General features: G+C 40.1%; 1 protein-coding gene and 1 long non-coding RNA gene across 2 annotated transcripts; one reads left to right on the top strand and one right to left on the bottom strand.

Moving 5' to 3' along the window:
• Nucleotides 1-1,239: 1,239 nt before the first annotated feature.
• htatip2 (HIV-1 Tat interactive protein 2) lies at nt 1,240-4,761 on the bottom strand. Its single transcript, XM_085162678.1, has 6 exons — nt 4,551-4,761; nt 4,017-4,206; nt 3,823-3,930; nt 3,182-3,319; nt 3,041-3,102; nt 1,240-2,220 (listed from the first exon to the last, which is right to left on the bottom strand). The coding sequence occupies exons 1-6, from the start codon at nt 4,673-4,675 to the stop codon at nt 2,004-2,006; spliced, it is 840 nt and encodes a 279-aa protein (XP_085018804.1). The 5' UTR covers nt 4,676-4,761; the 3' UTR covers nt 1,240-2,003.
• Nucleotides 4,762-5,028: 267 nt separating this feature from the next.
• On the top strand, nt 5,029-21,315 carry LOC146525249 (uncharacterized). The gene is made up of 3 exons (XR_014874541.1): nt 5,029-5,470; nt 19,151-19,283; nt 19,726-21,315. It is a non-coding gene; the product is annotated as an uncharacterized LOC146525249 (long non-coding RNA).
• The last annotated feature ends 1,386 nt before the right edge of the window (nt 21,316-22,701 follow it).

The raw sequence follows: 22,701 nt of genomic DNA, 5'->3' as shown, positions 1-22,701 counted from the left end.
TTAGCACTAAAGACCTACACAGAATATATCCCCATAGACATACAAATAACATAATTTAAGTTTGATGAGTTTAACTGCAAAGCAGATAATGCTATTAGAAATTGAAATAAAGTAGAAAAACTTACTTTTTGGCATACAAATTACTTTTTTTCGTGTTAAATTGTCTGTGTTTGACAAAATGTGCTGATTTTTCACATGTGGTAGCAGAACTGAATTGGGCATGCACAGGATGAGTCACATCATTTGAAACTTAGCCCTGATTGGAGAAATTGGAAGTGTTACAACTGACCCACGTTACAACTATCCCCGGTCTCCCCTACACATTGAAGTTATTACATATCAAATGTGACAATGAGCCAAAGCACAAAACAGCAAGACTCTAAAACGGTCTAAATTTAATTCAGCTGCCAATAATGTCAAAGTATTCATCTGTGTTTCTGTGACCAAAATGTATACCGACCACCGACTGCTGATCCCAACAAATATGTCTAGTGAACAAATCGTTGTCTGTAAGATGTATTACAGCATTTAGTCACAAGAGGGCGCTGCTGCAACAAAGAGGAAAAGGGGGCGATTCATCCCAAATACAAGCGTTTCACTGGATTTGCATTTAGCTTGAAGTCCATCAAAACGCAATAACGAGGAGGCAAAACCGAAAACTGAGATAGAACTAAGACGTGACAGTGACACCGCTCTGTCACGCATGTTCAAATGAAGTTAGCGTCTCTTAAAAAGGGAAGTGGGGGTATCACCACCTTTATCAACTTCAAATAAATCTGCAACTTTCAATTCTAACACTTGTGAAACGGGTGAACAAAATTCAGTATGCAAAATATATCTGTTAAAGATCACTTTACATATAAAAAATAAACATGTGATATTGCATTGTACTGTTAAAATCAAGAATATGACATTTATTATGCGGCAAAAAGAAAATGTCTATTAAAAAATGCAGGAAAAAGAACAAACACAGATTTTACCTTTCTGTTTCTTGGAAAATACACTGCACTAATAATAGAGGTGTGGAGAAACCCTGGAGTTGTACAAAAGCGCACAAAGAGGTAAACTGGTTTTGTGGATTCATTACATGAAATCAATTAGCGGATCATTTGTTTTTAATAAGCAGTTTTTGCCTGGGGGTCACTGTGGCTCAGGAGGTAGCAGGTCATCTACTAATATTAGAAAGAAATTAGAAATAGAAAAAACTGAGAGAGCAGGTACATGAGACGTGTTGTATAAACTGTCATGAGTACATTTATTGTAAATATGACAATTATGCAGCACCTCCAGTAAAGAAATTGTAATACATGCATCACACATTGGGATCTTGGCGTGTGCAAAGTAAAACCTATGCACACAAGATATCTTTACATTGATCCATACATTCATCCTGCAGATATGGAAACATTTCCCTGAATTAAACACACATAGTTACATTTGTATTATAATTTAACAAACAGGTTAAACGTCATTATCTCAATCTAGTGTTCAGTAAACGTTTACTTTAAGGCAGTGGTTAATATGTTGGAGCACAAATGATGAAGACTGAAAGGCCTGGCACTACTACTTTATCCTTTTTACTGCTTTAAAGACAAAAACCTTTGGATTTCTGACAACTGCAAAACGCCATGATGTTGGTTTGATGGGCATTCGAGGATATAATAACCCTGAAATATGATGACATTTCCTTAAATAAAAAAGAAACTAAAGTTAATATTTATCTTTAAGCAACTTCTCATTCACACCTTTGAGTTTTTTATACTTTTGGAAAGTTACTTGGCTTCAATTTCTTACAAGTTTATAGGAAAATATTGAGACACCCCAAATATTTTTTAAACACAGATGATTTTTTTAGATACAGATGAATTATAGACAACCACCCACTTAGGTTATTCACAGCATCACAGGTGTCTCCTGTCAAATGTAAAGGTTTATGTGTCTCTCTGAAAGTTTGAGTGCAAACTGAACATGCTTTTTCCCACCCCTGTAAATTTCCCGCTCTCTTATTTCCCTGCACTTTTCCCCAGAGTGGCGATGTCTTTATTCTCCAGGATCTCCGTCTTCTGCTCGGGCTGAAGCACAGTGTTTGACACCATTGCTTTGGCCACCTCTTGGATTGGGACAGACATGGATCTATATCCCACAGCAGACACGGCGCTAAAGAACTTCCTCGCCATCCACTCAGCGGGACGACTCTCCTGCCTATCCACCAACAAAACCCTGTGGAGGAGAAGTACAAAAGGTGAGACTGAGATATTGTATTTGGTTAGATCACACTGACTGATGAAATGCCACTTCAACTTCAGAAGAATGAATTTACAAGAGTTTAATTACAGAAAAGTCACACTGTGTCATGTTCATTGTGAGTTTCCCTAAGTTGTTGCCACATTAGCAGAAGTCACACATGACTCTTCTTTTAGAGAATGATCATCCCAGATTTTACTTTTTTATTGTTCTAATCAACTCTATGCAGCCACAGCCCTGTATATTTTCTAGGTAGGTGTTCCTCATCCCTTCAATTCATGTAATTTGCAGCAGCCTATTTACTAGGTATACCTCACTGATACCTGGTTGTACCCGCTTTGGCCTTAAGAGTTAGTTATTATTTTCTAATACAAGGCAGGAAAGGTCCATGATTTCATCTTGTTTATGCGATGAAAAATGTCACAGTAGAAATAAAGACTCATTTTTCCCATCTTCCATTATCCAGCTTTGGTGAGCTTGTGTGAACTAAGGCCTCAGTTTCTGAAACACTCAGACGAGTTTGTACAAACAGCCATGTTCATACTCAATTCACCTTTCGTCCTGTACCTAATAAAGTGGCTTGTGAGTGTATATTTACAGGCTCTGTAACAGCCAGTACAATGTAGTTTCTAAGAAAGAGGGTTTGTTTTGTGATGACTCGTGTAATTTTGGGGGGCTATGTGCTATTTTCAAATAAATTTATGGTTTAAAAAGCACTCCATCCTGCTCCTGTTTACATTTTTTTACACAGCGTCTTGGTTCTTTTTGAAAAGAGGCTCTAAGTGAGATCACTCACCCTGGTCTGTATATGGCGAATCTGTCAAAACCAAGGGCCTCGATGTCTGCCTCTACTTGTCCCTGGAAGAACAGTCATTAATTTTAGGACTCCAAGAAAGTTTAGCTAAGGAAATTTCAGGATGTTAAGTCAATAACATACTTTGACTTTGAGGTAAAGGAAGCCGCTGTTTTTATCTGCTCCCCTGGAAGACTCCAGGTGGAACTGTGTGCAGCCTCCAGCCTTGGCGAGCTCAGCTGATTTTAGAACATAGTCATGATCAACTCTGATGAATCCTTCCTGAAACAGAAGAATGCAGTTAATGAAATAGGACCCCCAAAAAAGATCAACATTTTTTACATTTTAACTTTGGTGATTGTCACTGATGTATATCATTTCCATGTGTATAATATGGGTAAGTATTTTTCATTAGGAGCTCTTAAATAAGTCATTGTAGCCAAATAATACCTCCATGATTTAGAAGTGCTCTGAGAGACATGATATGTAATAACATTGCTGCTTCTAAATTACGTCAAAGCAATGTTTTATAACTTAGTGGCATAAAAGATATTACAAAATAAGCCAGTGTCTATAAAAACAGCCCATGAGCCTTGTCAATTTATTAGCTGTGTTAATGGAAATGTTAGCCAAATTAATGTGGGTGAAACGTCTCAGTTATTGTTACTGTTGAGTCATAGTTACTGTTCACAAACTAAGGTTTGGCTATGGCCGACAGCCACAGTGAAACAGTAAAATCTTATCATTTGGTTGTCAAGTTCCCGTGCTGGATTGAGACCACTCACAGCTCCTGCTTTAGCTCTGGTTGTTCCCAGACAGCAGTATCCAACATCATGGCCCTGGAAGGCAGCAGCATAATCATCAAGCTTCTCAAAGTCGACCACCTCTTGGACCTGGGGCCACAGAAAACAGTGCTTAAGAAAAAAAATTTTTATGGGCCTTATTATTGCAGGTTTGGTCAACTGATCAGCCCACTAACCAGGTTTTCATAAGTTTTGCCCTCAAAGGTGAGCTGCCTCCTTCCAATAAGAGTAATCTTAGAGAAGATATTATGCTCCAGCAGGTCTCGAAGCAACAGCTTGCCAGTTTCCCCTGAAGCGCCTAGGATGAAACAGCTTTTGTTCTGCTGCCTGAAGTTTTCCTCTAGGGTCTTGATGTCCTCAGCCATACTGTTAACAACAGACAGTCATGTAAATATCACGCGTTTAATGCACATGTAAATCTGAACAGTACCGTTTAGCACCTCGGTGGGCAGCTATAATCGAGGGTGAAACAAAGTATTAAATACCGGTTAATAGTGACTACAAGTTATGATTATTTGTGCTAAATTTACGGAAATCAGAAATCGGTGTTAAGGGGACCAAGAGGAAAGATCACTTTAAATTCATGTATTCGTGAATGGAGTTTGGCTTGACCGATCTGACAGTGGCATATTTAGCATGTATGTTACTAAGTACAGCTCGGTTTTGAGTATAAATTCGGCAACGTTAACAAAGACGAGTGCTGTCATTACCTCGTGTATTTAACCGTTTCGGAATCTTCGAAATAATTTAAGGTCGCTGCGATGAAAACAACCAGGACAGTGAAAAATCCTAACGTCTTCCCCAGGGTGGTGCACAGCAGTTTAATAACAGGCATCGCTGATAGCAACGATTAAAGTGCTGCAACACCTCCTGGTTGCTTCATATTTACACAAACGGCTGTCTTCCTGCTTCGTTGATAGGCCGAGGAAGAAATCTGAAACGACAGCGTGCCGCTGGTTAATACACGAAACCAACTCACAGCAGACTGCTAACTTTATGTTTGTATTAAACTGTAGCATGATATATAAGCAAACCAAAGGGACGCTATAAACACGCCTCGCTCCGCTCCACCGCAGACAAGGCTTTACGGACAGCGCATGCGCATGCGCTCTAGAGGTTTGTAATGCATCCAGCCGTTAGTTTGTGCACAATCTTCATCTCCTGAGGTGTGTGTATGTGTGTGTGTGTGTGTGTGTGTGTGTGTGTGTGTTTGTTTGTTTGTTTGTTTGTTGTTGGTTTTGCGACAAACGTGGCTCAGCGTAAGTGTGTCTTTGCATTGCCCCGCACAGTTTATGCTGGAGAAACTGGAGGTGGACTGTTTAAGGGTGTGAAATTCAACGTTTTCAAGCTCTTGGTAAACTAATGTTAATTAGCTGATGCTGATGTTAATCGCATCAGCATCATATTTTTGCTGTGTGTAGCAGAGGGAAGTATCCTGCTGAAAGAGGCCACAGCCAAGGGCAGGAATATCATTTCCATGAAAGGGTGTAGATGCTCTGCAACGTGTCAAAGTACATCCACATGGATGGCAGTACCCAAGGTATCCCAGCAGAACATTGCCCAAAGCAACACCCTGCCTCTGCCGACATGCCTTCTTCCCATTGTGCATCCTGGTGCCAGGCGTTTCCCAGTTAAGTGACACACATGCACGCAGCCATCCACGTGACATTAAAGAAAACATGATTCATCAGACCAGGCCACCACCTTCTTTTGCTCCATGGTCCAGTTCTGATGCTCATGTATCCATTTTTGCTGCTTTATGTACTGAACAAGGACTGGTCTGCGGCTAGTTAGTTAGTTAGTTAAGTTTATTTAATTAAGGACAGCACATAAGACAATGTTATATGATAAAACAATCCAACCGTTGTTCTGTACAAAGGTCTTCTAGCTAAAGGCTAGAAAACCCAGTCCGTGGTTGGACTTTTTTTTTTTTAAATACAGCAGAAATAAAGCTAATCTGTCCACAAATACATGCACACACACACACAGACACGCACACGCAGGGGATACATGGCGATGTATCGTGTTATTCAGCCACAGAAAAGCAGGCTGGTTTACATCAGTGTCCAGAGATTTGTTTTTGTTTCAGCTATTGTTTCACATGGGAATTAAAAACTCTAGGATCTGTTAAACATTTTTATTGCAGATGGTAAACTGTTTCAATAATCTGGGGACCTTTGAGTGAGAATGAGGATTGATCAAATTATGTTTTCTTTTGGTAGTTTGCGGCCTCCATGAGCTACTCTTCTTGGTACTGCTGGCTTTTAGAATCATTCTGCTCCCTAACTCTATAACAAGACCATTGATGCATTTAAAAGTTAGTTTTAAAAAAGAGAAATCCCAAAACTGTATCAAAGCTTAAGAGAATGTGTTTCTCCAGTATTTTACAGTGGTGCCACTTCACGGCTTCTGGTCTAAAACTTTCAGTGCTTGTTTATACATCAGCGTCATGGGGTTTAAAGCAGACTGAGTTGCTCGGCTCCAAACAGTGACACAGTACGAGAGATGACACAGAATCATGCAGATACAAATGATCAGCTTTTCCACATAAACATGATCTTATACAACGGGAACAGTTTATGTTGATCTTAATGGTTCTGGATACTTTCCTGTTTTAAAAGTTTTAAAATTAAGATGGGAACCTAAGATGACACCCAGATATTTAAATTCATCCACTTTTTGGATTTCTCTCTGATCAATCACAATGGAAAAGTTATTCCAGACTTTACACCGGATTGTAAAACACATGAGATCATTTTGTTGCAGTTCAGAGTCAAAGAGGGATTCTTGAAACACTTAGACACTCCCACCATCCCTCTGAGCTAGACCCAGGTTTAATTTAGTTTCTGACCCAGTCGGCTAGCCATGTCAAACTCACTCAAATCCTTCAGCTTCCCCATTTTCATGCTTGTAACACATCAACTCTGAGCACAAAATATTCATTTGCTCTCTAAAATATTCCCCCCATTAACAGAACACCATAAAAGACCAAAAACGGTCAATTAGACCTATATTAGCCCTAGAACAGTAAGCTATACATAGGTAAATGACTATTTAACTGGAGCTGAACACACTTGTAATCGCTCAGTCAGAGTAGCTCATGCTGTTGAAAAACATAGAAAGTTACATAGAAAATATGCTTACAAAATGTTCAACCTCATGTCGTGCCAGTGCTTTAGAGGAAAATTAGGTTAAAAGAAACCTTCACCTCCAAGGACCTGGCATCCACATATGTGGACATCACATTTTGGGTTGTCTATACCAAAATACAAAACTTTGCTCTACAAGGGCCTGATAGCCACTTACAAGGACATTATACTGCCACTGTTCTATCAAAATTTAAAACAAATGTCCTCATATATGGATCTCATTTTTCTCAGAAACAAAAATCAGGTTTAAAAAAATCAGGTAATTCTTTGTTTTTACATTCATCAGCTCCCAATCAGCCAAAATAGTAAAGAGAAATTAAAAATGCAGGCCAAGAAAGAGTTCGGGTCTTAGGAGGTTAAGGCAGAAGAAGAGGGGCAGGGGGAAGATAGGCAGTAAAGGGCCTTGGGGTAGATTTGAACCTATAAGGCTCTGCATTAGCCTTGTAGCATATGGGTCACCTGCTCAACCCATCAGAGCTAAACTAGCTCTCCACTACGTGTATTCTTACATCGGTCAATGGTATTTACACAGCAAGTGCTGTGTATGGTTGGGGGGGGGGGGGGGGGGGGGGTAATTGAAATAGAATACACCAGGTCCAAAAAGTGGAAGTTGTAGGGAAAAGCAACACTTTAGGCTATGGTGAAGAAATCCAGCGTGGTTCCAGAGTTGGACCAAACCTTAAAAAATGTCTTTGCCTTTTATCAGATCTTCACGGGGTTTCATTAGTCAAAACCTCCACACAAAGAAAGCAAGTCCAGTCACATGCAATGAATTCATCAACACCCCATGTTTTTAACACTCCTGCCACTTTGAACACAAGGCATCGACCCAATCTAATAGAATATGATGGAGCCAGGGATGATCCTTTAAAGATGTCAGCAGTAAGAGACAGAAAGAAAAGAGACTGAGGTTGAGAGAAGAGGCCTTAAACTGGCACTCTGCTGAAATGAAATGTCGCCTCTTTGTTCCTTAGCCACGGGTGCTAATTGGAGCTAGCGGCAGGGAAGAAAGCTGCTGCTGGGCTCCTGTCTGTCGCACCTGTTGAGTCATTGTCTCTCACATTGATCAGACAGGAAGTTGGAGTAAGAAGGCTTATGCCTCGGTGGGTGCGTGGCAGAAACGTGGTTCAATTTCCTTTTAGAACTCCGCCGTTGGAGGTGAAAATACCAATGGTGGTCAGTGGTCAATTGCATTTGACCATTGATTTGTCTCTAAAAGGACATATGGATCATAAAGAGTTGGTTTTCCATCAGTCATTTGTTTTACTTTACACTTCAGTTATAGCATTTACCCAACAGTGCGTAACAGGTTTGTTATGCAATGTTAACAAAAACATTTTCGTGCAAGACTAACTTTTACAATAGTTGGTGGGTATGCATTATGATTTATTATGCTCTATGTTATATAATGGCCCCTAGCCATTGATGTCAGTACTTAAATTAATTTTTTTATTTTGACTTTAGATGAAGGTGGAAAATTTGGTTGGCCAGAAATATTTAAAGGCTTTTTGGCTTATGCAGTTAGGAAACTACAGTTTTCACCTCATATACATTTTATTTGTGTTCAAAATGAGATATAATATAACTGTTTGAGCCTGCAGGTGTCACACAAAACATCTGCAATGCTTACATCAAACTGAACTTTTCTGAAGTCTGCCAACACTTCAGCTTCAGAGTGCAATTTAAACATCTTAAAAAGTAATCTTCTGCAGAAAATACACTGTTTTAAAAGGTTCATTTCAAAGTGTTAACTGCTGACATATGATTGAACCCCTGGACACCAAACTAAAATGAACATATCTAATTATAGATAAGATTTTGTGTACGTGTGTATTGTCTGACATTTATATTTCTTTGAAGCAAATAAAATGAGTGATACAACCAATTAAGGCAAATAAAAAGCGCATACATGCATGCCTGCATATACACGTCACATACAGACACACACACACACACACAATCTGTACACCACCACGGCTTAAGGCTTAAGGCCCGAGTTCCACAGACTCTGGAGTGTGATGCTAATGATGGTAATTAATGGAGCCTGACAGCACAATCTGCTGCCCATTGTCTCTCAATAAACAGCTTTACAGTCCACATGAGCCTCAGAGGGGATGGGAGTTTTAAGCTGAGAGCTGAGACAGTGAGAGCAGGAGGCAGCCAGAGTGGAGGGTCGGACCTCAGGGGACAGCGCTCAAACTGAAGTGGGGGATTAGCTCAATTAGAAAGGCACTGTCTAATCAAGATGGAGGGTTCAGTGATATATATGGTGCGTCTGTGAGGGAGAAATGTGAGCGAAGCTCCATCATTAAAGCCGACTGTTGCCATCAGATGTTGCGGCGTCTAATAATGTTAACAGTAGTGAAAAAATGTGTCTTTTGTCTTTTTGCTGACCTTACGTTCATTTGTTGCCATACATTTCAATGGGAAATCATCTCCACTGTGTTCTGTGGTCCAAATGATAATATATCCATGAATACTTTAGGATGCCTAAAGTGACCTTGTTACTGGTCAGTGTCATTAGTTAAAAAAAATCATATGAATTTTTTTTCTCCCCACTTGATTCATTGATTTTATTAATTGACAGTGTTTTGTCACTACACATGTTTTGCACTTTTGGCATAATAAAGACATATACACTTCACTGCACTATATATAAAAACATAAAAACATATATGTAGTACAGAGAATTCATTGTGCAGAAGTTATTCTGCGCAATGCAAAAAAGTTTTCCCCTTGCAGTTCCATCTAAGCAAGAAAAGCATGTGTTTTCTGAACTAAAATCCCTGTAAATATGTAGAGAAGATATAAAATATAACAAAAATCAAGTCACACAAAAACAGCCTATGTTTTACAAATTTTACAGAGTGCATCGAAATTAAAAAAGAGAAGGTTTAACTTTAAAAGCTTAAAAGGTCGGACCTGCCGTCAAATCATCTGATCAGTTTTAATTTTTAAGAATAATGGCATAGAAAGATAAAGGCCCAGTCTTCTTCAGGCTTGGCTTTGTTGCAGGCTCAGACATTAGCAATATGCTTGAGCCAAATCAAGGTATCAGCTGGACTCAGAGGAGCTTTCCTGCTCAAAGAGCCACAGCTAAGCAGCAATGACACCTGCTTTTTCCTTCTTTACGGAACAATGAGCTCATTAGAAGAGCAAACAGATTATCTGTGTTTTTCAATAGATGATCCTGAGGAGTCTGGGGGACCTAGCAGCTCCCAGCATGTAGAGTTAAGATTGCCCATGCACATCTGGCTGACCTGCTGGTTTCTGCTGTCTTAAAACTGTATATCTTTACTTTGCATCTTTTTGCACTTAAATAAGACAAATCGCAAAATATATTATCTTCTCTGAAAACAGACTTTACAGTATGAAATCTAGGTTTAAACAAGATGCTGTGACATAAAGAACATGATTTATCTGGACCTTTGAACATCAAAGTGTCTCACATTGCTTGAAGCACGAGGCCATGTTTCCAAGTCTGCCAGTGCTGAACCTGAATGTTAACAGCGAAGTTATGAGGTAACTGCCAAAAGGGTCTGAGCTTTTGGCTAATTAACCTGAGAGGTTTTGCATCTGCCTGTCTGTCAGGGTTTGCTGGAAAAAAATAACAAATAGTGGACTGTATGCATGCGTGCGTGTAGCATAAACAGAGCCATGAGCAGCGATTGCATTCATTTTCATAATGTTTTTAGCCTATATTGTATTGTTTCAACAATACAGTTGAAACAATATAGTATATATAGTAAGCATTCATTTAGCTAATAATTAATAATAACATTTTTCAAATAATAAACAAATGGTGCTATTGCCATATGCTGGGATTGAGACGTCATAAAGAGACATAAAAAGGCAGAAAGGTGCAGAAAGACAGTCCTATGATTTTTTTTAAAGACATAATTTTCGATACTTTAAAGAGCAAGGCTGATACCAAATGCACTTTTATTTTTATTTCCAATTTTATTTTCAGGTTATATTATTTATTTCAGATTTTTTTTTTTGTCAGTAATCTGCTGATATGCTGTATTGTGCCTTTTGGTCAACATTTCCTAAAAGTTGTTTCCTTACCAAGTGTTTTCTGCTGCCTTTGTTTGAATGGATGTGTATTGGCCTTTGAGCCCATTTCACGAGTCTGGCTTTGTTAAAGTCAGACAGCTAACTGGAAGGGCCTTCCTTTTCCCTTGTTGCACGTATATTAGCTAGGGTTTACTAACCTTTTTCCAATATTTAATGCATTCCAAATGTATAATTAATTGAGATGTGGATTTATTTGAGTGTCTAACCTCCAGAACTCACTGAAATAGCAAATGGTAATTGACTGTCACTGACATTTTCTCCTTGCCTTTTTTTTCCTCAATATTAGTTAACATGAAAAAGACAGATGATCATAGGATGGGATTTTTCCCAGGAGAAAATTAAACTTGAAACTGTTAAATCTGTATGGTCTTGTATGTAATAATAGCATAATACACCAAAGCCTCTTAGAGGATATCTGTGTTTGGCTTTGAGTTTTCACTATCAGATCTATTTGCTGTCTTAAATCTCCCTTTTGTGGCAGGACGGATGAAGCCTAATGACTCCTTTGAACTGCCGACATCCCCGGCAGATTGGATTCGGGAATGTCAGCCAACTAACCTTTAGTCGCTTTCCCACATGAAGCAACAGTGAAGGGCACGTAATACCTATCTTTCGATTCCTGTCCCTCTCCTGTATTCGTAATCAGTTAATTATTTTGTATATCACACACGCAGACATGAGGCTTTTATGGTAATGAGCCTATTGAGCTAGCCTACCACATTTTTAATGTTTTGTACAAATTACAACTTTATCTTTGGAAGAGAAAATACAAAGTCGCCAAATAGTTGCAGGTGATGTGATTTTCAACTTCTTTTGAACCTTGTAGGATTGTATTTGCTTAAACTACATGATCACTAATAAAACATGTTATCTTGACATAGTCATGCTTTTAAAAGCAGCGCCATGAATGAAATTCAACCTTGTATTTGCACACTGTCGTATATCCAAAAATTCATTCATCCCCAAAATTACACTTAATAATAATAATAATAATGGATTGCATTTATATAGCGCTTTTCAAGGCACCCAAAGCGCTTGTCCAATTCAGGGTCGAAATCACTATTCACAACAATTTAAAACTATGTGTAATGGGCTGCTCCCATACATTTATATTCATAGACTAGACTAGACTATATGCATATATATTCCTTTACATATCAGTACTGCAATTTAAATGAAGGGTCTGGTCATGTAGTAAGATGATAGAAATCTCCAGGTTAGACAAAACTTACTTGGAAATAAAAAGTTAGAATAGTAAAAGTCACAAATATGATCCAAATTCTATGCATCCATCATGTTCCCTTTTTCAGTTTTAACCTACTGCAGTTACTGTAGTGTGCATAAGCTTTGTGATTGGTGGTTTTTCCAGGTGCACTCACTTCAGAGTTGTCTTCAAAGTGACTCATGCTTTACCAAACTCGTGCTGTCAAACTCTGTCCTCCCCTCTGTTTCTCTATCTTAGCGTCTTATAAAACTGCCTGAATTTCTCCTTTGGATGGGCCATGCTGTCTTGTGGTGGTTTAAAGGGAGGGAAAAAGGGAGATCATGCTGGATCATGGCAGACCCACCACAGCACAGAGACCTCCCTGCCGATGAGCAAACACCACGACAAATGGCAGAGCTAGCTGGACAATCACTTGCTGAATGGAAGCTAATTAGCTGGAGTCTAATGCCAGTTTACTAACACCTGTATTAGCGTGCTCGCTCAGCAGGGAGTAAGGGCTGGCCAACAAGTGCTAATCCCTCATAAGCCCAAAGTACTCCTCCCAAACAGTGGCATTAACATATACTTCTCAAGCCAGCTGTTGCTAACCTGAACCCAAAAGAGATAGCTTCAGCAGTGATGTACTGCTAAGAGGAGGGGAAAGATGTTAAATGGTCAATAACGGGTTACCTTAGCATTCCTGTAGACATCCCCCACCCCCAAAATGCTGTGGACCACAAGTTATCCCCTTTTTTTGGAATTTCCCCCACATCTCTCAAACCTATATTTTTCAGTCGCTTGGCTTCCTTGGCTGTCTTGCACTCTCCCATCCTCTCCCACTGCATGGGTGGTGGGCTGATTACCCAGTAGCCATGTGTGTATCAAGGCGAGAGCGAAGCCAATGTGTGTGTAAGGGATTAGTGAGCTTTAGCATTAACATCATGACTGGACTGGCTACATTCCCTCACTGCACTAATAATTTGAGGGGAGGAGAAAGCGGCTGGTCCATTAGTTCACTCTGTTTGCCCAAGAGTAGGCCGACTCTGATCCCCTAATTTCTCTCACCGATTCCAAGAGGAGCTCTAGCTTTTGTGACAGAGGGATGCAAAGATAAAGGATGGGACTGAGGGGCACATTGATTCAGAGATCACCATCCTTGGGACATTCTGTGCACTTACCAAACTAATCAGTGTGTGTAAACACAGCGAGAGATGTTGAGAGTTGGCGGCTAAAAGACTGGGGTCTCTGAGGTTGATTAGGAAGACCTGTTGATGGACCACACTCAGTGTTGGTGTCCTCTGATCTGCAGACATCATGCAGAAAAACTGTGAGCCCCTTGGCTCACGTGTCACACTAGTTCTGACTGTGGGTGGCTCCAAGTGGGCCTGTTGTGGCCTCTGGTGCGCTTACAAAGTGTTAGCAGATCAGGACGCTTCTCTCAAAGTCCTTTTTTTAAAAAAAAATGTTCCTTGCATGCTTTTCAGTTTGTAAGAAAGCAGGGGTAAGATTATTGCGAGAAATCTGTTTTGGACAATATGTGCATCCCCTGACTTGTGTGTGCATAGGAAACCAGACACGTTTCCATGTAGTAATACTGAGACAGTGGAGTTTTTTGTACAAATTGTCCAGCTTTTTTGTTGTAGAACTCTCCATCATTGTAAAAAGGCATCTGTAAACCTGGTCTAACCTTGTCTGTTTCCCTCTGAGGTTAAAATATAAAATCATTTTCAGCACTCACATAAAATCCCACGTTTGACCATACACTAATAACTAGTGACAATTTCTGAATCATTATATTTCACAAAAATCCAGAAATAAAACACAATATTTTTAACATGAAATTCTTGTAACATAGAAGGAAAAAAAATGCTATTGTTGCTCAACTTTCATGTTGAATCGAGCAAACGGAAATATTAACAGATAGTCTAATTTAAATTAAACAAACTTCTGGAGTATTCAGATGCTACTTTTGATGGTACAAAGGGCCGGTGAAAATTTCTGGCTTTTAGCTTTAATAGTTTTTGAGATGTTCCTGTTCAACCATTACTTCAGATTTCAATGTGTGAAAAAATGACCCAAAGATGGGTCAACGGCCAATTAAAAAAAAAAAAAAAAATCACAGCATTTATTATATATGTTCAAACTTTGGACCGTAAAATGTTTGTGCAAATCAAAAAGAAGAAAGAAGAAAATAATCTAAAAGTTTGCTTATATCAGATGGATATATAATGGAGTATTTGTTTTTACCTAATTGCTTAAAAATGTGAGTTTCCCAAGCAAACAGAGAGGCAATAGGAAATGACATCATAAAGCTGTTTACTACTGAATTTAGAGAGCTTATTTTGAATGTCACAAGAAAAGGACATTATACTAGTTTGTAAAATTTAGCATAGTATCCCAGCATGCAATGTCACACATCATAGTTGGTTCCTGCAACAAAGCTGTCCCTATACAAACACAAAAAATGTTCCAAATGTTGGGTGCAGATTTTGTATCCATCATAATTGAGCTTATCAAATGGCTGTTTAATAAGCAGAAACATTTTTAAATCTGTCCAGAATTTCTCACACACCTGCGTTACTTTTATATGGTTAGATGTAATCTAAGAAAAACAGCAAAGTGAAGATTTTAGCTTTTGTAAGGAACACAGAAAATGAAGCAAACATAAAATCAGTTTTGACAAAGGGGGCTTGTATTAGAATATCCCATCAATCATCAGACCCTAAGCTGCATCCCAAGGGAATATTCTTCTGTTAGCACACTATGACTCAACATCATCTTCATTTTAAGTGGACATCAGTTCAGATGTCAGTATCAATTCCCCAAAGGCACAACCTCTACTAATACCCCTCACAGCCAATTAGGCGAAGTAATGGTAGCAAACCTTCAATGGGAAAGCACAGTAGCTGGTTGAACCTACACATGCTACCCTACTAGCCACTGTCAGTGGGGACAGGGGCTAATGGGCAATCACAGGGGGGCTTATGTTGCAAATCAGCACAGATCCACAGGACTCTGCTGGGGATTCCTGTCCAGTGTTGCCTGATTCTGAAGCTTATGATCCAGTAATGGGTGCTTTGGTGGATATGTGAGGGATCCTAAGGGAATATGATGTTAAACTGGCTCAGGCGTCCTCAGGCTGAAAGGCTCTTTGATAGGCAAAGTAGTTGGGCAAAGAGAACATTGAGAAACAGGTCCCAGCTGATAGGATATGTCACTACTAACTTGTACTGAAGCAGATGACCCCTTGCTAACACAGCTCACAGAGACAACCCTTTCAGTCTTGTCAGTGATAATATGTTAAATGTTTGCCAAACCTGGAGTTATCTGAATTAAAACTCTGATCTGCTTTGCACGATATTTGAACAGATTTGAATTACCTGAAACTAATATGTAAACTGATGCGGCAGGGACTGAAAAAGCTTCAGCAGCTTTGTCCACATTCCCCTCTCAACTGTTGCAAAGCCTGTAATAGTACTGATGCTGAAAATATATAACTGGTACAGTTTTGAGGACAATTGTGCCTCCCTTTCTGGTTTGTCTGTTTGTTTGCAAGATGCTTTTGTGATTGGGCTTAAATGTGTTGATCAGTTTGTTTTCATCCTAATTAGCAGTTAATTTGATGTTACTTTGATATTATTACGATATTTTGCCATTATTTACAGTGCAAATGGATAATGATGAACTGGTACTTATGTAGTGCCTTTCTACTACAGTCTCATTCACCCAATCACACACAGAGTCATAACATGCTTTTGCCTATACCTAAGCAGTTTTACCTAACATTCTGACTCACAGTCCGATGGATGCATCAGGGGCAACATGGCATTCAGTATCTTGCCCAAGGATATGTCAACACATGCACAGGAGAAGCTGGGGTGAGATCGACCTGATAAGCAGATGACCCACCCTAGCACCTGAGCCACTGCCAGTCATTGACCCTAAGCATATGGCAAAAGTAACCCAATAGTTTCTTAGGGCAAAGAAATGTGTTTTTCTTCAGCTGTCAAGTCAGTCAGTGAGGATAAAACCAAATGCAGAGAGACCCACAAACAAGCAGCATCTGAAGGTGGCTGCAGTCAAGGCCTAAGAGGGCAACTCAAGGGGGAAACGCAATGTTTTGTAATGTCCATGGCTTCTTAATGTTACACTCCAGTGTGGCAGTGAACAGAGACAACATTAAAAAGTGACAAAGTGGCTCACATACAATCTCACACACAAAACCAGACTGTTTAGATCATGTGCTTTTTGCAAGGAAAGTTTGAAAGCTTTCAATTATGGATGTCAAATATCTTGACAGTTTTGATGTGGCAGGCTTAATAAATAAATATACACAAATGATAATATAAAAATGGAAAAGATGCTGAGTTTAAAAGTATGACTGTCCTCTCACTGTCTGCATGATCACATGAAACTTTCCAGAGTATTCAGGTGTTCCCTTGTTCCCTCTAAAAAACAAACAAAAAATGATGCACTGGAATTGAGGAGCTGATCACCTTTCACAGCTTATGTTTTTTTATCACTATTATTACACTGGGCCTATCGGTCTGCTGCTGGTGTAACATGTGTTATAAATATATAAAAAAGGAGGTTTAGGCTGACTCACAGGAGTTTATTCTGTGTGTTCAACGCGTCAGCCGATGGGTGGATGTGTAGTTAGTGAAGAATGGTGAAAGCAGGTGGTGTGACTAAAGCGAGGACTGGGGCCGAATTAGGCGGATGCAGGCTTTAGCTGAGGGAGGAGGAGATGGGACAGGGGTGTCACCAGTCGGCAGGGCCTGTCCGAAGCAGCCCAGTGCACCACACCCACCCAACTGTTCCTTTTTCAGCACCCTTCTGCCCATTTCCCCCTGTCTCCTTCTCTCACTCTCTCCGTCTCGCTTTATCTCTCTCCTCCTTTTTCTTTTCTTTTCAAAATGCATTGTTAACAAAACGGTTTACAAACCCTGGCTGGTACATTATCCACGACCGCCTCCTGCGGGATTGATTTAGGCAAATGGATTCAGAAAGGGAGGGAGGGGTGGAGAGAGAGGGGGTTTGCATGGAAAGGATGGAAAAGTAGAAAGTGAAAAGGGGTGTGTTCCTTCATGCAGCAGCTTTACAAAACCACCACATGGGCCACGCTAAATATTCTTTTTCTCTCACGTTTTGAAAAGCCATACATTAAACGCTCATTATACAGCCTTTATGTGCAAAGGGAGGCTCCGTCTGTGTGAGGGCAGAGCGGCCGAGGATGGACTATGATCTCTCTGCATATGCATGCATGGAGCATCTTTAGAGGCTTTCTGACATGTATGATATCATCATGACCGAGAGATTTGACTTTCATATAGCCTGAAATCAGAAAAGGGAGGGGTGTGTATGTTGCAAGGCAAATTTTTTACGGTGTGAGTCATATAGCATGTGATGTTTAATAAAGTTGACTTTTCAGGCCTCTGTGCTCTCTCTTAAGTTGTCAGGATTAGAGCATTTGGCAATCAAAGAAGTCTCAAACTTTAAAGTGTGTTTAAATGTTTCAGATCTAAGTGGGAAGACTGAAAAATATAACAGAGAAACTATCGGCTTTGTCTGGTTTTATTTGTTTAAAAAATGTGATAAGCTCATAAGTTAGACTGTTGGTCTTCGCTGACTCTTTAACCTTAGACATGCTCAAAAGAGCACAGTTTAGCAATGCGGGATGCTTTCCCACCTTAACTTTTCATTTGACTTTTTAACTGTATCATTTTGCTTTCAGCCCAACTTTCACAGTCCTCTTTTCCCTTTTTCCAACAATAGGAATCTTTTTCTAGGGGTGCTAGAGGTGTGTGCACGAAGAGGGAGGGGGGGCAAAGGTTGAACCGGGCATCCCATCATGATAAATCACTGGTTAATGAGGAGTCTATTGTGTCCTCACACATTGTACCCCCCCTTCACCCTTCACCCTCCTCCCCCTCCACCACCACCTCCTCCTTGTGTCCCTTAGACCGCTACCTTCGGGTTGTTAAGCTGACACAGATAATGAACTGGCTGCTTTGAACTGTCCTCACAATATTGACTGGTTGCACACAGCAGATGTCTCCCTGGCAGAAAGCAACTGGTAAAAGCACATTAGGTTAACAAAGAGAGCTTTGCTTTGGAGGGGTGGAGACCGCTGAGGAGGTGGCAGAGGGGTCTGTGTGGGTGTGTTGCGGGGTGAGGGGATGGACGGATGGGTGGGGCAGAGGGCAAGCTTTTGAGTTGACAGATCTGGAGGATTATATCAAAACAACACAGTTGCCGATTATGGGACGAAGAGAAGAAGCAACAAAGACACGAGGATGTGTTTTGAGAGAGAATATCTTCACAAGCTTGTGTCATGTTATGAGTCTCCTTTGTATAATAATCTCTTTTTGACTTGTAAAGTTTGTTCTCCAGTGTATACAACAAAAAAAAAGCAGCAAAAAAGTAAAATGAGTAACTGCTCATTTTTATTTGCAGCAACACTGTGAGTTGGAGGACTGGTGTGTACGTAAAATGTAACTATAACTAAGATGTTTCATGGGAATATTTTTCATAAAGTTCCTAAAGTTTTAGACAGCCTTTATTTTTTAGATTTATCAAGCTACATTATGACTAGATGGTCATGGAGTTTTAGTATGTTCTGATTTGAAAAGTCTCCTCTGTTCTTTACCAGCACAAATAATTCATTATGCATTAGTGCAGGCTGGAAGAGAGCCTAAAGTCTAGCATTATGGCTTCTAAAGTCATTAGTTTGTTAGTTTTTAATGAAAGCATGCAAAATGTTGGATATGGTGCCTCTAAAAGAATCATCTTTGGCAGCGACGTGTTCAATTTGTCCACAGATAACAAAATGATTAACTTTATTTTCACTCTCCCTTCTGTTATTGTTCCGCAAATGCAGCACGGCCTGTGAGCTGACTGGTTTCTTTCTGGCAGTGGGACGGGTGTCTAATGGGTCAATAATAAGCCGTGACTAACCGTCTCCCTGAGGAGCAGCTCGACCAGACACACACTCGCAGAAAAGCAGCAGAAAGGTATGAGCCACCAACACTGATTACCATATAATTGCAGCTATTGTATTTGACATGGAGAATTAGCAGCCCGCTAGGTGGCTAACTGGCCTTTTATTCAGCTCGGGACTGGACAAAAAACAAAACAAAAAAACCCAAAACACCCACACACAGACAGATGCACATCCCATAAGATGCAATATGCATTTATGTTCACACAATTAAATATCACTCTGTGTGAATGTCCCATTTCCACATCTTGCCTGGAGAGTCTTATGATGTTTTGGGTTTTTTTCAGCCATGAAGATGAGAGTTTCATACAGATTTCCACAAAGTAGATGTTTCAGGTTTTCAAATGGCAGTGTGTCGATGATGAATATAATTCAAGGCAATGATTCTGTAAAGGCAATGTCTAGGAATTTGTGTTTCTTCCACTGACTCGTAATCTTTTCTGATTCTTTTAAAGACCGAACTTCGCTTTAACCATCGAAGTTCAAGGTGCTGTGTTCATGCACACTGGATAATCTGCAATGACCTATTCAAAGTCCTCCTTTCCTCTTTGAAAATTACACACGCCGCTAGGTTGTGAAGTTGTGAGCTTATCCCACAAGGAACCACGTCCGCAGACTTTGAGGCGCAGAGCAATTTGATGTGGTTCCTGGCATACAAGTCAAGAGGGTTAACAAGACCCACCGCCATGGAGTCCCCCTTCAACCCACGTGTGGCTAAACGATCACTTCCCTGCACGTCTCGCATTGCAACAAATCTCCTTTCATGATCACTTTTCACTCTTTCGCTTTCTTGCCTGACTGGCTCCTTTTAAACTGAGAGGGAGAGGAGAGGGAGTCAGGGAGAGAATTTCTTTCCCTCTTAAAGGTTTTGTGTGAGGACGGCTGAGTGAGCGTCCATTATAGAAAAGGCCCAGACCACCACTGGATGACCCTGCTAGGAGCGACAAAACCCAATTGGTCACGGCCGCCAGCAGCTAATGGGCCAGAGAGGAATACCACTGGGTGGGTAATGACTGTATTCTATGCCTTTCTATTTACGCCCTCCTGGTGCCCTCACACACACCCCCACCTTACCCCAGTGGCCACCAGCCCCGTGCCCTCTCCGTACCTTTCCTTCCAACTCTGAGTGCTCCCCTGGTCTTCTCCTGGTGTCATCTACACAATGTTTGTAATTTCTGTCTGTGTTATGCACTTGGCAACAGATGCTGTCGACAGATCAGGGAGAAAGGATCACGGGACCATATGTTGGGATAAGTGATGCTCCTCCTGCTTTTCCCAGAGCTCGATAGAGGAGGCTGTGTTAGAGAAAGTGGGACTTTCTGGTATATGGAACGTGAAAACTTAACAGAGAACAAAGTTCTTTTATTAAAAACAATGGGAACTAAACATCTATCTGGCTTATCATTTATTCTACTCAGTCTCAATACTCATCTTTCGACTGTACCAAAAACTGACCAGCTTTGATGACACTGGGGTTTCAGCCCTGTTTTCTGGGTATACACCCTCTCAGGGTAAGAGGATTCCTCTTCCTGTATTTAATTCAGGCAATCAATATAAACTGAAAGTTGGAGAAATGGAGCAAAGCTACTTTAGGCAGGTGACTTGAGCTGCAGTGCACCATACATGCTTGCACACCTCACTTATGCCATAGATCCACATATCCTCCTAATCTGGTGATCCCATCTCTCCCCATCACATGTCTGTGCTGATGCCTATTTCAGCCCAGGCGTCCACCTGTAGGTTCCAGGGAAAGGCTTACTCCTCACTCCCCAGTTTCTTATGTGCGTAGAGCCATGAGCTTAAAGTCTAGATGCCAGGGTTTTTGTGTGGGTGATGTGCTACAGCTAACAGATTTCAATATTTAAACAGTCCAGTCTAGTGTGAAAGCTTATCAGGCACCAAGCGTGTGCAAAGCAGCATTTCTACTAACATTATATGGTGAGGGGCAATATTACTGTGATAGTTTTCCTTATTTCATGTTTCGGCCATATACTCTTAACCATCCTTTAAACATAGCATAGGAGTAATAATTCCCCAAAGTTATCCTCAGTGGTTCTTCCATGTCTGTGATTGTTGCAGAAATACTACATTAATTACTGTAAAACATTGATATTGAACAGTACTGTTTTGGCCCATGGAGTTGATTCATACAGCTAATATACAGAGTTTACAGTTATTCCAGGAAAAAATGACAAGAAGTTTGGTTTTAAAAAGTAATTCCACTCCATTTTTCAACGTAGGAGTCAAAGGTCCAGTCAAGACAAACATTTCAAGTCATACTTTGGCCTCTCAGCACAACACACAGTACGGTATTCATTTTAATTTAGTTTAGATGATATATAGCGCCGAGTCACAAAAGCCAGGGCACTTCATATACTATATTTGTTTTATTGAAGTTAATTTATTCTACTGTGTAACTTTCTATTTTTAAAATATTTATTAGAACAAAGTTTTGTAGAATTATCAAGTGTTAAATTTTCAGTCTATGAGCTAATTCAGAACATTCAGAAAAATGTTCAACTGCTTCATCAGTTCTCCAAGTCATATCTGCCACCACATTTCAAATGATCTCATCTAAACATGTCCAAAGTTTTAGTCCAGTAATTAGGGGAAAAAACGAGCATTCTAAGCATGTGCTGTACAAAAATATATGACAATATGAACGTTGTCATGTCAAGCTGTTCATTTAACTGTATCAAGTATGTAGCTAAATATTACAGCATATTACTGCAAAATGAATATACAGCAAGTGTTCTTAACTTCTGAGCTTCAGGCATCCATCAGTTTGTTTACTTCCAAATGTTTTTTAGCAGATACAAGGTGTGGTGACATTGGGAACACTTTTGCTGAATGGCTTGATATATAGTTTACCCTACTGTTTGTGTGATCATGAAATGTAACTTTAGTTTCTTCTTCTTCTAAAAAAAAATTAAAATTAAATGTCAGTAATAATGTAAAGAAAAATGTAAAAAAGCTAAAGCAGTTAGCCTTTGGACCACTGTCATCCTGAGGAATGGTTCAGTATATCATAAGCCAAGCCCTGATTTTAGGATTTGCCTAATACCCCAATCCCAACCTTATACAGGAATCATCTGGAAACCTGCACTCTGAGAGCTGAGAACCATGTAAACTATGGTGCACTTTTTAGAGACAGTATATGGAACAGAGGCAAGTGAACGTTTCTGCATCAAGGCATTAAACTCAGCCTTGCAAGACAGTAAAAACTAGAGCACATATCTGACGCATTTAAAAAAAAAAATAGGGATGTGTTAAAAACGTACGTTACTCTAGTTCCATAAACACGACAGCCTATGCCCGAAGAGAGAGCGGCTTGTGAAAGTTGGAGATAGTAATGGTGGAGTGGTTGGCAGCAGATAGGAGGGGTTGATATAGAAGAGAGGAGGAGGTGGTGGTGGTGGTGGTGGTGGGGT

Source organism: Neolamprologus multifasciatus, chromosome 1, assembly GCF_963576455.1.
Source record: "Neolamprologus multifasciatus chromosome 1, fNeoMul1.2, whole genome shotgun sequence".
Lineage (NCBI taxonomy): Eukaryota > Metazoa > Chordata > Actinopteri > Cichliformes > Cichlidae > Neolamprologus > Neolamprologus multifasciatus.
Note: the sequence above shows the minus strand (reverse complement) of the source record. Positions and strands in the feature narration are given on the sequence as shown.

Excerpts from the sequence above, each read along its gene's own strand:
- htatip2 (XM_085162678.1), bottom strand. The coding sequence starts at position 4,675 with ATGCCTGTTATTAAACTGCTGTGCACCACCCTGGGGAAGACGTTAGGA. Across the intron at positions 4,207-4,550 it reads GAAACGGTTAAATACACGAG|TATGGCTGAGGACATCAAGA; the intron begins GTAATGACAGCA and ends TGTTGTTAACAG. Across the intron at positions 2,221-3,040 it reads TTCGCCATATACAGACCAGG|GGTTTTGTTGGTGGATAGGC; the intron begins GTGAGTGATCTC and ends TCTCCTCCACAG.